Source organism: Notamacropus eugenii, chromosome 4 (genome assembly GCF_028372415.1).
Source record: "Notamacropus eugenii isolate mMacEug1 chromosome 4, mMacEug1.pri_v2, whole genome shotgun sequence".
Lineage (NCBI taxonomy): Eukaryota > Metazoa > Chordata > Mammalia > Diprotodontia > Macropodidae > Notamacropus > Notamacropus eugenii.
This window is the reverse complement of record NC_092875.1, coordinates 366,032,707-366,046,258: the sequence shown is the minus strand read 5'-3', so window position 1 is coordinate 366,046,258 and position 13,552 is coordinate 366,032,707. Positions and strand designations below refer to the sequence as shown.

Here is a 13,552-nt window from a genome sequence, read left to right as displayed (position 1 = left end):
GCAGATTTGAACTCAATTCTTTCTGACTCCAGGACCAATGCTACTTTGTAGCATCTAGCTGCCTTTACAACATGCTTTGATAAGCATGAATTATAAAATCTTTTTAATTTTAACTTGAAGACATGCAAAGTCTACCAACAGATGGAGAAATAAAAAATTCCACTATTTCTTTCTCCTGTGCTCTCAGAAAGTATAGTGAGCCTCATTACTCCCAATCTGTTATTTTATATATGATGCAGTCATGATAATCCAGACTTAATGATGACTATACTCTTTCAGGTCAAGAAGACGAGGACTTCAAATGAAATTGGTCCAATTAATGAAATTCAAATTAAAATGATGGGTGGGACCTGAAAATGTGATTATACTTGTAACAGACTGTTTAATTACACTTCATGACTAAAACTTGGGAAAAACAAATTGTTTAGCTATCAAGGACTCATTAGGGATAGGATCTGAGATTTCCTTATTGTAGGGAACTCCCAGGCAAGGAAACTCCCTTTGCCAATGCAGATCACTTCTTTATCTCAAAGTTGTCATCTATAGAGTTGCCCAAAGCACTGAAAAGTAAATTGACAAGCATTTTTTAAGCCCTTTCTATGCACCAGATACTATGCTAAGTGATGAGGATACAAAGAAAGGCAAAACTATGGGCTTTTCCGTGGAGATAGGGATTTGTCCTCATGTCCATCACATAGATGTTATGTATTAAAACAAGGGGTTGAACCCTGGTCTTCCTGGGTTTAGGGTTAGCTCTCATTTAATTATACTACCTTGATTCTCATATTTAGCTATTAAATATATTAAAATATTCAAAAAGGTAGATATATAATAATTTCTTTGGATATTTTCTGGTTTATCTTCCTATCTAATTTTTAAAAGGCTAGTTAAGGCATTACTAGTGTGCCCTTCTCATACTCCTACTTTATAGCAGTTTGATCTGTATATCAACTTGAGAGCTATTTTTTATGTACCATGAAGACAGGTACTTTCTTTAAAGTAGGCCTAGTTCAAAGCTCATATTCTTCCTATGCTCAGTTATTTTTATTGCATCTGTCTTCACTCTGCCACATCTCATCAATTCTAACGAATTTATTTTGTGCATAATATGTTATCTGCTTTCTATGCAACAAATAGGGGTTATAATAAGCTTAGAAAGGTGATACTTTTCTAAGACAAACAAAATTGTAATTTAATTCCTAAGCATGAAAGAATAGCTCAATGCCTTGTAGGGTCCACGTCTCATTTAAAATTTTGTATGTCTTTTAGTATCCAAGACAAGACTCTGCACATGATAGGTGCTTACTTAACACATGCTTGTTAACTAAAATGAGATTTGAAGATGAAATGAAAATGATTTGAAAAAGCTTCCTCACAGTATGGTACCATAATGTAATTTTACTAAGTGTCTTCCCTTGCTGAGGTTCAGAAAACAATGCACATCTCCCTTTTCTAGGGTTCTTCGTGGTGGCTTGTCTTCAAAGAGTAGATTAGGCACATGTCGCTGTAATCAGTACTGCTAATGTATGAGGGGGTGCTCGAAGGAGTACTCACTTTTCACTTGTTGTTCAGGAGCTTTGATGTGGGTCACCATCCCTGGCATATTTACACTGTTCCTGTGTAGATATTTCAAGAAAACATCTGCATTCCTTCGAGCAAGGGTGCAAGCCTATGAAAAAAGATGGCCTTTGAGTACTGGTACATTATAGAACCTCATAAGCTCACCACCTGAATACAAAGACAACATCGTCTTACTGTTATATAAATCTTTGCATACACCTACACAATTTATACATACTATTCATACCTACTAGTTTTAAAAAACACACAGATGCAACCTCATTTCAATGAAAATTTCTTTTCCAAATAAACACCAAACACCTCAGAGTTCACCACTTAAGGAAGAGTCAATACAACAAAACTGCAGTAGAATAAAGAATCTGTATTGGTGTCACATAAAATTGACTTTTTTGCTAACCAGCGAACAAAGCAATTTTAAAAATTCTGTTTGGGATCTGTGATTTTCCTGGATATTGGGAATTTCTGGTATAGAAATTTCCCCTTCAAATGCAGACCAGGAAATCATCAGAGAGTTTTCTTGGGAAGTGATAAGATAAAAATGGTTTTCCTCAGGCCACAGGGCAAGAATCAAAGGGAGGATATGAATCGAGCTTTTCTTTACCCCACACATTAAGAATTCTTACTACTACACCCCCTATGCTGCTCTTACTCCAGAGTAAAATCAGAATCATATCACAGTATAGAACACGCGTCTCCATATCTTCTATATTTCTCAAGCAGAACGTTTCTAAACGTTTAAGTCCTGTTAATGCATGTACTAGCTTCTCTTCTAAGAGGATTATTTTCTAGAGAAGCTGAATGGCTAGTCACTTCAAAACCAAAGGACTATTTTGTTACTTATGCATGCACTACGGCCTGGGAAGTTCCTAGTTTTAAACATTATCTTTTTATCTGTAACAAAACTTACTCAGGAGAGGAAGGTATTTTAAGCTAAATGCATTTTGCTACATAAGATTTTACCTTTTTTCTCTGGAGCCAATGGCCCTGCTCCTTAAATCTGGGAGCAAAGGATATTTGGGAAAGTAACCTCCAGGAGAACTGTGGATTGAGAGTTTTGTTGCTTCCCAATCTGGAACCCTTAAATCTCATCTCCTCAATAATGAAGCAGTGGTCATGTGAGAAAAATCTCCTAGAGACTCAGGACTCTGGGGCAACTTAATTCTGGACAAGCACACACTGTAAGACAGTTGAAGCCTCTGTGTTGTGCTCAGGCTGCTCTCTAGGACCAGAATGCACTCCCTTCCTCTCTGTACTTGTTTAGATAGTGAACTCTTTGAAGACAGAGACTGGATTAACATTTCCTTGTATCCCCTGAATTTAGCACAGTGCTTTGCATACAGTATGTGCTTAATAACTGCTTTGGGTGACTTATTTCCTATTTATCCTTTAAATTACAAATTAAAAACTACTTTCTCTCTATGCAGTCTTCCCCTGTTCATTCCCATTCATAACAATCCTTAGATCTCATATTGCACATTTCTTTATAATGCACCCTCCCGCCCTCCACTAGTAACCCATAGACTCCATCTAGGAAGAAATAACACGTTGCTGTCTAAATATCACATCTTCCCCAGTGTTAACACTATTATCTGTACATAGTAGGTACTTGATAAAAGTGTCATACTATAATAATAAGAGGACCATGGGGTCCTAATAACTTTTAGACAAGCTACAACCACAGACAGAAAACTCATGAGGAACTGAAGGTTGATTATACAAGGAAATTCAATTCAACAAACATTAAGTGCCTACTGTGTGCAGAACACTGGTCTAGGCATTGGTGAGATATAATATCTGCCCTCCTTAAACTGAACAGCCCAATGTGTGACTGAGATACAAACACAAATGACTACAATGCAAAATGGCATAAATAATAACATAAAAGAGAAACAAACTAAGTAACTCAGTGCCATTTGATGTCACGAGGGAAAAGATCATTAACAAATGGGGGGGGGGACAGTTTTAAAGGATGATAGAAAACAAGAAAATTTCAAGGTTTTTCTTCTTTGACTTATTACGTGTTGATGTTAATACTACCACAAGTTTGTTGGTGTTGTTCAGTCATGTCCAACTCTTCGTGACCTCTTATGGGGTTTTCTTGCAAAGATACTGGAGTGATTTGCCATTTGTTTTTCCAGCTCCTTTCCAAAGGAGAAAACTGAGGCAAACAGGGTTAAGTGAATTGCCCAAGGTCACACAGCTACTATCTGAGGCCAGATTTAAACTCAGGGCTTCCTGACTTCTAGCCCGGTGCTCTATTCATTGAACCATCTAATTGCCTCCTAGGCAAAGAGAGCTTTAAGTGACTTGCCCAGGCTCACAGGACTACTAAGTGTCTGAAGCTGTATTTGAACTCAGGTCTTCCTTACTCCAGAGCCAGTACTCTATCCACTGATAGAGGAGGAGGAGTTCACAGACTCATCCACTGCTCTCTGTTCACTAGGATACCTTACAAAGGGTCCATTCTGATTCTCTTGATGGATGCTGACATGTACCGCAGGATGGAACATGATTTTTAACTGAACTGCAAATGACTGCACTTACTTGTGGAACAGACAACAGGAGCTCTCATCTATAAAGTCCTCTATGATTTATAAAACACATTCCTCACAACAGTCTGGCAAAGGAAGCATTGTGAGAAATTCAAGGCCAAGAAAAACATAAAATTAAAAAAAAAACCAAAAATACCTTCAGGAATGCTTCCTTTTGTTCCAGGTGTTTGCTAATCATTGGGGTTACATGGTCTGTCTCAGAGTTGGGACCCAGTTTGTCGGCTCCCCCACACCAGTCTTCTTCTCTCTTGTATTCCTGTTCCAGGCTCTCTAAGACACTACAAACCTGTAAAACACCGGAGAACAAGACTTGAGAACATCATGCAGTGTCACACGATACTGAAAAATGTATCAGCAATAGTTTTCAGTTTGGCAAGAGTGATCAAAGCTTGATCTTTATGAGGAGAGCACCAGACTGGCACACCATTGTAGGAGTTAAAAAAATAAAAGGCAGAGCACGTAAAAGACAGCAGTCATTTTTCTCATCCTTGAGAACAGGCTGATCAGAAGTAGTAGAGGATAAAAGGCAAAGTCAAGACTGGCTTTAGCCAAACTCTACATAGTCCACATTTGTCACTATTATATGTTAGCTATAGGTTTGCAACAAGAGTAAGAGAGATCTCTGCTCAGCCATTCTCAGCATCCCTTAATAGCTAGGCAGGCAGTGTTTTAAAAAGAAATTGCTTAAAGCACCAGTATTTTTAAAGCCAGTTCCTAATGAGCAAATTGTTTAATTAAAAGGATCTTTAATTAAATGAATCTAAAAACAACAAAAAAAGCATGCACAAGCTAGAAAAAGTTTTTCTACCTGTTCTGATGTTTTATAGAAGGCAACAGAGGCATTGACTAGCTTGAGGCGATCCTCCATCTTCAGCATAAGTTGCTGCCAATGAGAGGCTACTTTCTCGGCACAGTCCCTGATCATGTCCATGTCATAGTGGTTGGCTTGGAGCATAGCCTCTGCCTTCTGTTGTACCTGCAGGGCACTCTGATGTGTCTTCTGGTTATGAAAAAGAAGGACAAAAAAGAATGAAAACATTTTCCAACACAGGATACTGCTCATGTATAGGAAGAGAGTTGGCACAGGCTCTGACTACTTTGTTGCTGTCCATCTTCTAAATGAATGTAATTATGAAAGTCTAATTCTTTCCCTGGGTGCAAATCCCCAACAAGGTCAATAGTTATTAGAATATTTTTAAAGAAACTGATGGAAGTTCAGTAGAAAGTTCTATTACTTTCAGAAGCAATGAGCTTCTATACTTAAGCTTTGGTTTAGCTAATTGGTGTTTTAGGCACCTGAGGAAAAACTAGGATAGGAGTTTGGGAGACAGAAGCATTATTTCAAATAGATATAATTTTCAAATTTCAATTTTCAAATAATTTTCAAATAGACATGTCCCAATTTGCTCATTCTTTAATCTTATTTCCATGGTGGCCTACAAGATGTAATATGTAGGGAGGGGGAAAAGCGACTGAAGTATAGATCTTAATTTTAACTATTTTAAGTGAAAACACTGTATGTTATTTAAAAAAAAAAAAAAGGACAAATATGAAACTTCAATTTGAAGTCCAGGATAAATTGTGGTCTCTAGGGGTTTCACTCCAAATTTATTTCTTAAAATCCTAAATAAAAAAAAAAAACAAAACAAATCCAAGTCTCAGAATTTCTATCTGTTGATCCTTTTAAGTAAGTCTGAAATGTCAACGGAAGATTGTCAACGGCTAGGGGCAGCACAGGAAGTGGATCTGTGATTCTGTCAGCAGAAGGAGTTCCTGGAGAGGAGTTTACAAAATGGTACCATCTCTGCAACTTTTGTTGTTGCCCATAGCAATGAGAGGTGTTCTAGTGACTTCATCAGGCTCACCAAAAAACAGCGGGACTGACTGATAATAAACATAAAGGCTGAGGTATAAAGGACAGAAGTTGAGGGAATTTATAATGGAAGGTGTCAACTGCAGAAAAACTAGGGAGTCAGGAATAGGTTGGGGCTTGAATAGAGAAAAAGAAGTCTGAAATAAACTCTCTTGGAAATTTCATTTGAATGTGTAGTAGGTTCACAAGTCTGTGCCTTTCCCCAGGAATACTGTGAGCATTTCCTTCCCTCATGGGAAAAATGTATTCTGTGTTCTCCTCAGTGAAGATAAAGTAGACTTGATATTACCAACAGATGAAAAAGTGCTTCAGGAAGAAGCTCACATCAGCAAAGAAAGGAGAAACACATGATCCTGTTTCAGGAAGAGAAAAGGATTCTTTTTTCCCTTCTAAACCAGAAACAGAATCATGAAAAACTTTGGAACAGGGGTCAAGAAGCCTTCAGCTCAAAGAAAGTCATTTTTGCCCTTTCACTTCCCTAGACAACTCTTGCAGACCAAGTTACAGATGTGCTGTTGGTCCACATCTGCAGAAGGAGTTTCCACCCTGTAAGTTCCCAACAGCCAGTGAAATTACAGATTCCAACCAAAATTTTTAAAAATTGCTCCATTGGCTGGTTAGTGTAAAAGTTAATTTTATGTGACAATAATACACATTACTCATTTTATTGCAGTTTTTTTCACTGGTTATTACTTCAATGAACTGGGATAAATGGCGTTTGGAAAAGAAATTTTCACCCAAATGAGATTATACCTATGTTTTAAAAACTAGATAGGTAAAGTGTATAAATTCAAATGACTGCAAACTTAAATGTCAATATTACTTTATGCTATTAAGTTTAACTGATAAACAGTGACAGATCACAAGATTTGTAAAAGATGCCAAATAATGTGGGGTCACAGGAAGGCAAGGGCCTCTAATTTCATTCATGTGCTCTCATGACACCATAAAGTAAATAACAGACAAACTCATGGTCATTACTCTGATCCTATTTTTCTGGCTGCTGGATTAGGTACAGATCTTCAGAAATTAAAAAAAAATCATTATGGTTTCTTTCTGTTAAATATTTTTTCAGTTGACATTATTTATGGCATGGTATTATGATCATCTTGCAGAACAAAACTAACTAGGAATTAGCTAATTAATGGCAAAAAGGCATTGGCTAATTCAAATAAAGGGCATCCAAGAACTCTTACTTCGATGGCATGCTGGAATTGCTCATGTTCTCGCTGTAGTTGTTCAGCCTCTTGCAATGAGCTGGCTGTGATGAGTCCAGCATTTAACATGGATTCTCCATTGCGGATCCAACCCAGCACCTAAAATGGCAAATTCAATTATCTAGAGGGCTGATTCTTAACATGTAGTCTGGGGATTGCTGTTACCTAAAAGAGCCCTAGACACTTCCCATGGGCTGCTTGGTTTTTGTGTCCTAATGTTTATTTTTGACACAACGTTATGGATATACTTATTGTTATAAAAGCACCGTCATTGTAGCCTTCATTGAGGTCTCCTCAAAAGCACTATGACTCTTACCTACCATTCTGTGAGGGGTTTTATGGTAGCAGCAAGTGGGAAGTGATGGGAGAGGTCATTTATAGAGACCATCAACTAAATTAATTTGAAATTGATTTTAAGATCTAAAATTAAAAGCTTATCTGGTAATAAAGGAATATTTTCTATATCCTTTTAGCCTTAATGAATCTGTGACAAATAACAACATTCCAAATGTAAATGATTTCAAATAATTTACTGTTAAATTTGAGTCTTTATTTTTGCAATAGCAAAAAGTCACATAAAGCGGTACATGGAGTAGAAAACAACTCAACTTGTTCCCTCATTACCTGTAGAAGATTCAACTTAATTATCATGACTCTGAAGTCTCTTTCTCTTGCATGACTCAAAACGAGAACTTAAATCTACGGCTTCAAAAATTGTGGCAAATGAATATAACGAAAGGTGATAGCACCAGTAAGTCATGACGAACATGATGCCTACAAAGAAGCTTGGGGAGACTCACAAAGTCAACAGAGCCAAGAAAACAACATACAAAACAATTCAATTATATACGTGAAAAGGACAAGAGAAAGAAAAGAAAATGAAATTTTGCAAAAATATCATGAAAGAAAAAAAGAAGTATGAGAAGAAACCTCCCCCTCACTTCTTTGCAGAGGCTTTGTTGCTTGCTTGTTTTTTGGTTTGGCATGTTTGGGGTTTTTTTTGGGGGGGGGGAATGTCTATGAGTATAAAATATAGCATACATTGTCAGTTTTGCTTTGCTTATTTTCCTGATGAATTGAAGAGTTTTGATTTTTTTTTTTTATCCTTTTTATTTTTAAAAAATGTTTTGCTATTTTGATGGTCCTTTGGGACAGGGGAAATTAGGCAGTGTAAAAAACAAAAGATATCAGCAAAAAAGTTTTTTTAAAGAAGTTGGACCAGAAATTCAAGGTTAAAAAAAGTGATTTGAAGTTTCTCCTAAGAAGAAAAAAAAATCTTATATTAGTTGCTCTTAAAAAAACAAAACAAAACAAAAAACAACAAAAAACCAAGCCAGGACACCTCAATTAGGATTAGTGTAATCCATTTCAGTAGCCTACATACCACACAGAGGAAACAGATTTATTAAGTATGTAACTTGGGGTTCCATCCTAGGGGAACAATGTGATATAATCAAGGGTATGCTGGAACCAGCTCATACATGCTCAAGAGAACCAACTGTTAAATTTGGATACTGGTTTTTAAACACATTTTAAACAACTCATCAGGGTGTGATGGAAGAAGTACCAGGAGGCCTGGCCTCAAGCCCTGCTTGTAATGCCTCCAATCTCCCTTCAGCTCTCTGGACCTCTGTAAAGTGAAGCGATGAAGGGATTGGATTAGATGATCTCTAACATCTCTTCTTACTCTAACATTCCATGATATCTATGAACACATCTCAAACAGAGTCTATCCTCCCCTCTAGCATGCTAGGATATTTTTTGTTTACCTGGGTATTCCACTGATCATCAAACAAAACCTGAAAGATGATACGTCAGGTACTCATGGCTTCCCATTCTGTAAAAAATGAACCTTTTCAAATGTTCAAAATTTTATTTTCCTAGGCTGCTCTGCTTATGATGGCATTACAGGCACCAGATGACAAGAGGAATACCACAGCCTCACATAGCATGTTATCCTGACCAGGTTGATGACAGTAAATCTGGCAGGAAATCACAGTAATACCACCAGGAAGGAACATGCTCAGGTTTTTTAGGCACAAAGTACAAATAACAAAAAAGACTCAGGAGGAGGTTTACAGTGCCATGCTCCCCTAAGATGCTGCTACCTGTAGTGGTTTGCCAACCTGTAAAGCATTTCCTAGTTAAGAAGGAGCTGTCAAATAGTTAATATATTACCTCAAAAATTATACAGTGGGCATTATTTTATTAGGGTCAAAAAGTAAAAGGGTAAGGAGGAAGTAGAAGCAGCATGCTGACACTTTTTTGATGAGACAAGGTCTCTGAAGAGCGGAAAGTTAATTGTCCATTATTCTCAAAGAGCTCCATGAAAGGGGTAGATGTTCTGTGAATCAGAAATGCAGTAATTTTCTAGAATGCCTGAGAAAGTACAACTCGTGACATTTCCATACGTGCATAAGAAAACCCAGGTAACACTGTAAGGGGAAGAGGTAATACACCAGGGCTAAAAGCTAGACTATGTAAAAGTAGTTGATTAGCTGAGTATTCACATATTGGGGTTTGACTGAAAAAGGAACTATTTCTAAAAGCACTTTTTTAGCTGTACCGTGGAAATGCAAGGTATTCCTATAATACCACTTACTACTCTGCATCTGATTTTCTTAAGAGTGAGGGTTGGGTACCTGTTTAACTTCTGCCTGCAGATGGCGCAGCTGTACACACTGCTCCAAGTGTTTCCGATGCTGCTCGGCTGCTAAGTCCAACTCCTGTTGTTTTTCATGAAGAAACTCCAATAAGTCCTGGACCCGTGTGGCCATGTCCACATCTCTATCACAGAGCAACTCAACACCTGAAAACAATCACAAGAGATCTTGGAATTCAACCCATTTCCTTAAATTTCCCAATATATTTGTAAAGAGTTGATCTGCTCTGAGAATCACTGTTGGCCCTATTTGCCTATTCTGCAGAGCAAGGCCCCCTGATTGATAAGAACTGGTCCAAGATTTTAGTGACACAATAACAGGCACGGTGTGTACTTATCTATACATACATGTGTCTGAATCTGTGTTGGACTATGCATCTGTGACTACATTTTAAAACCAATCATAGTTTTCAAGTACTTGTGAATCCACTGTTACCATAATCAGAAGGTGATGGCATGGCTAAGTTGAGCTCAGTTTTTACAACTTCACTTTCTAGGTCATCTTTTACTTACATCAGTAAGTAGGGAGACTTTACATCCTTTCCAAGTCAACGGAACTTTGTCTCTTTTGTATGCTCAGCTTGCATTTTAATAAGCGTTACATTAGACTGGACAACATAAAACAATGCAGTAGGTTTCATGCTTTTAAGGTGGTGAAAACAGTTCCATATATTGTAAAATATTAGCTGGACATTTCCTATTGCCTATGGTGACATCTACTGGCGAAGTAAACAAATAAATGAAAACTAAATAAATTAAGAAACTGAAATGCAAAAACAATCCCAAGGATGATGTTACATTTCTGAGGCTGAACAATGTCAAATAATCTTGTAGTGTTCCTATTTCATGAAATTATGATTTCCTTCTTAGAGTTCTGAATGGTTCCTAAGAATTTTAAGGGTTAATTCAGTATCAGTCATTTATAAATGTGATAAATATGAAAAACAGGAACTGTTTCACTTTAAAAATTCAGAGCAGAATATCTGTATTTGAGTTACAGCAGAGTAGGAGTGGGGAAACTGTGGCTCTCTAGGTCCTCAAGGGTAGGTTGAGTGAATCCAATCTTCAAAGTACAAATCTCCTTAATAAAACGATTTGTTCTGTAAAACCTGGACTCAGTCAAAAGGCTGCACCCAGAGACCTAGAAGGCCACATGTAGAACTTGCAGGTTCCCCACCCTCGTAAAAGACAATATAAGTAACTTTTAGCAATACCATTAAAATAGACTCAATGCATCCACGTGGTGACATGAAGAAATTTCAATATGACATAAAATGAAAACAATAACAACAAAACACCTGATCCTCTCTTACCAGAGGCCTGTACTTCATTGACATACTGCAAGAGATCTTGTCCTTGGTGGATGACATCAAAGGTCAAATTATTCATCGTTAGTGCTTTGTCCGCATGGTGCTGGAGCCGCTGTTCTGCTATTGTGAGATCTTCAGTGTCAAAGTCATTCATCTGCTGAGAAAGCTCATCGTTCCAAGATTCAAGGTCTGAGATGATCTGAAAGAGGGAAAAAAATCCATCTGAACAAGACAAACTTCAATATGTTGAAAGAACATCTTCAGAAATGACAAAATTCAAAAGACAACCAAAAGAAAAAAAACATTGTGGGAGAAAGATTCTTTAATCTTCCATCCTCTACTGCATGTTCTTGCTGAAACAAATCAGAACAGTGAAACAGCATTTGTATCTCCTAATGCTACATCAGCACAGGGACTGATACGGTGGACCTGAAAAAATTTGGGAATAGATATGTTTTGTTTTGAAACATTTTTTTTTACAGAGTGGGGGGGGAGCATTTATTAAGCACCTACTATTTGACAGCACTGTGATAAGTATTTCACAAACAGTATCTCATTTGATCATCTCAACAGCCCTGGGAGCTACTATCACTTCCATCGTACAGTTGAGGAAGCTGAGGCAAATAGAAGTTAAGTGTCTTGCCCAGGATCACAGAGGTAATAAGTATTTGAGGCTCAATTTGAACTCAAACTTTCCTGACTTCAGACTCAGCAAATTCTATCCACAATACCTCTTGGCTGCCAACAATACCGGTCCTGTTTTACTAATCTTTCCTCTCTCATTCTTTATTAAGATTTCTTTTGTACAGTAATGGTATTTGTGTGTGTGTGTGTGTGTGTGTGTATTTGTAAAATATGTAAATGCAGCATATTTAAATTACTACCAATCAGACATGAACCAAAGGCTAACCAGAAGAACATAAAAAAATAATTATTACCACAATCCCTTTCTATAGTGCTTTTTTTTTTTTTTAACATTTTTTCACAGGGGTGAGAGTTGGATCAGTAGTGCTGGCAGACCCAATGAATTTACTAAAAAATTTACAAGGAGACAGCCCCATTCTTAAATAGCCCTCAAGGAGTAGGTAAAAAACTGGCAAAGCTGAACACAGTAAAGGAGACATGAACTGAAGATGCCCTCTGGGCATAGAAAAACCCTGGAGGCAGCCATGATAATGGATAAACATGGAAAATGCTGCCACAGTGTTTACCATGAACTCTTAGTTACTAAGCAGAAGCAAACAAAGAAACCCACTGAGACAACAAAACTCAAAAAAGGGGAAGAAGATTTTTAGAATCTGTTCATAAAAGAAAGTTTAAATAAGACACATTTTTTTTTTAAATTTAAGAATTTTAAGAAAAAATTCCTATCTCAATCTACCATCACATGATTGTGATTATTCACAAATGTGACTGAGAAGTTGCCTGTGAATATCACTGGTCAGAATTTGCATTTATACTCCCCCTAACTTTCTCCACATACTAGCAAACCAAAATGAAGTTTCAGAACACCTTACTCACTCACACAATTAGTGATGAGTTCTAACTTGCTTTTTCCCGAACTTCCATGTGATTCAGCTTTCTTTAACAATTTTTCACAAGCAAACTGTGATAGTTCTTGAGCTAAAAGGGAACTCAGAGACCATGTAGTCTAATATCCCTCATTTTTACAGAAAAAAGAAACTGAGGCCAAGGGAAGATGCCCAAAGTCATACAGGGTAGTACAGAGGTAGTAATTGAAGCCAGGTCCTTAGAGCTGAAAGCCAGTGATCTCTGCATTATTTCCCTGCTATTGCAATGATCATGCTGGTTTAGATTTCAACCTTTCTTTTTAAAAAGTGACACAGTACAGCCATGAGGAGCATAACAATATTTAGGAAAGCGGAGAAAGCTATAAAAATCTTGATCTGTTTTCAACAGGTGGCTGTCATCCCAAATGGAATACACACACACACACACACGTGTATATATGTGTATATACACATACATACATACATACATACATACATACATATATTTAAAGAAGAACAGAAAGAAAATACAGATGCTATGGCCCAATTTCTAACAAGCACAGAATCCAATGCTTCCAAAGGGCATTCAAAGAAATTCAATTTAATAAACATTTATCAACTGCCATCATTGTGTTGGTCACTGGAGACATGAAGACATAAATGAAAAACAAACAAAAACCAATCCCATCCCTCATGGAGCTTGGATTCTACTGAGGTGAATTTCATCAGATCTAAAAGCAAATCAAAGCAGAAAATTAGAAATCAAAAAAACTCAAGCTTTACACTGGCCTTCTCAAGTCTTCTGCTGCATGTTCCTTTAAAAAAAGGTACATGGCTGGCTGGTTC

The 13,552-nt window shown here is 37.2% G+C and overlaps 1 protein-coding gene across 8 annotated transcripts in view; it reads right to left on the bottom strand.

The window, feature by feature from the left end:
- The window catches only part of TRIO (trio Rho guanine nucleotide exchange factor), a 509,362-nt gene that overhangs the window by 156,281 nt on the left and 339,529 nt on the right, over nucleotides 1–13,552 (bottom strand). For all 8 annotated transcript variants that reach the window (XR_011966271.1, XM_072605443.1, XM_072605438.1 and 5 more), the window contains 6 exons: nucleotides 11,199–11,394; nucleotides 9,866–10,032; nucleotides 7,203–7,322; nucleotides 4,942–5,133; nucleotides 4,270–4,419; nucleotides 1,555–1,669 (listed from right to left, as the gene is read on the bottom strand). Coding sequence is in view for 7 of the 8 variants with exons in the window: in XM_072605443.1 (XP_072461544.1) it covers nucleotides 1,555–1,669; nucleotides 4,270–4,419; nucleotides 4,942–5,133; nucleotides 7,203–7,322; nucleotides 9,866–10,032; nucleotides 11,199–11,394 (940 nt within the window). In the remaining variant the exon portion in view is untranslated. The remainder of the gene's footprint in view (nucleotides 1–1,554; nucleotides 1,670–4,269; nucleotides 4,420–4,941; nucleotides 5,134–7,202; nucleotides 7,323–9,865; nucleotides 10,033–11,198; nucleotides 11,395–13,552) is intronic.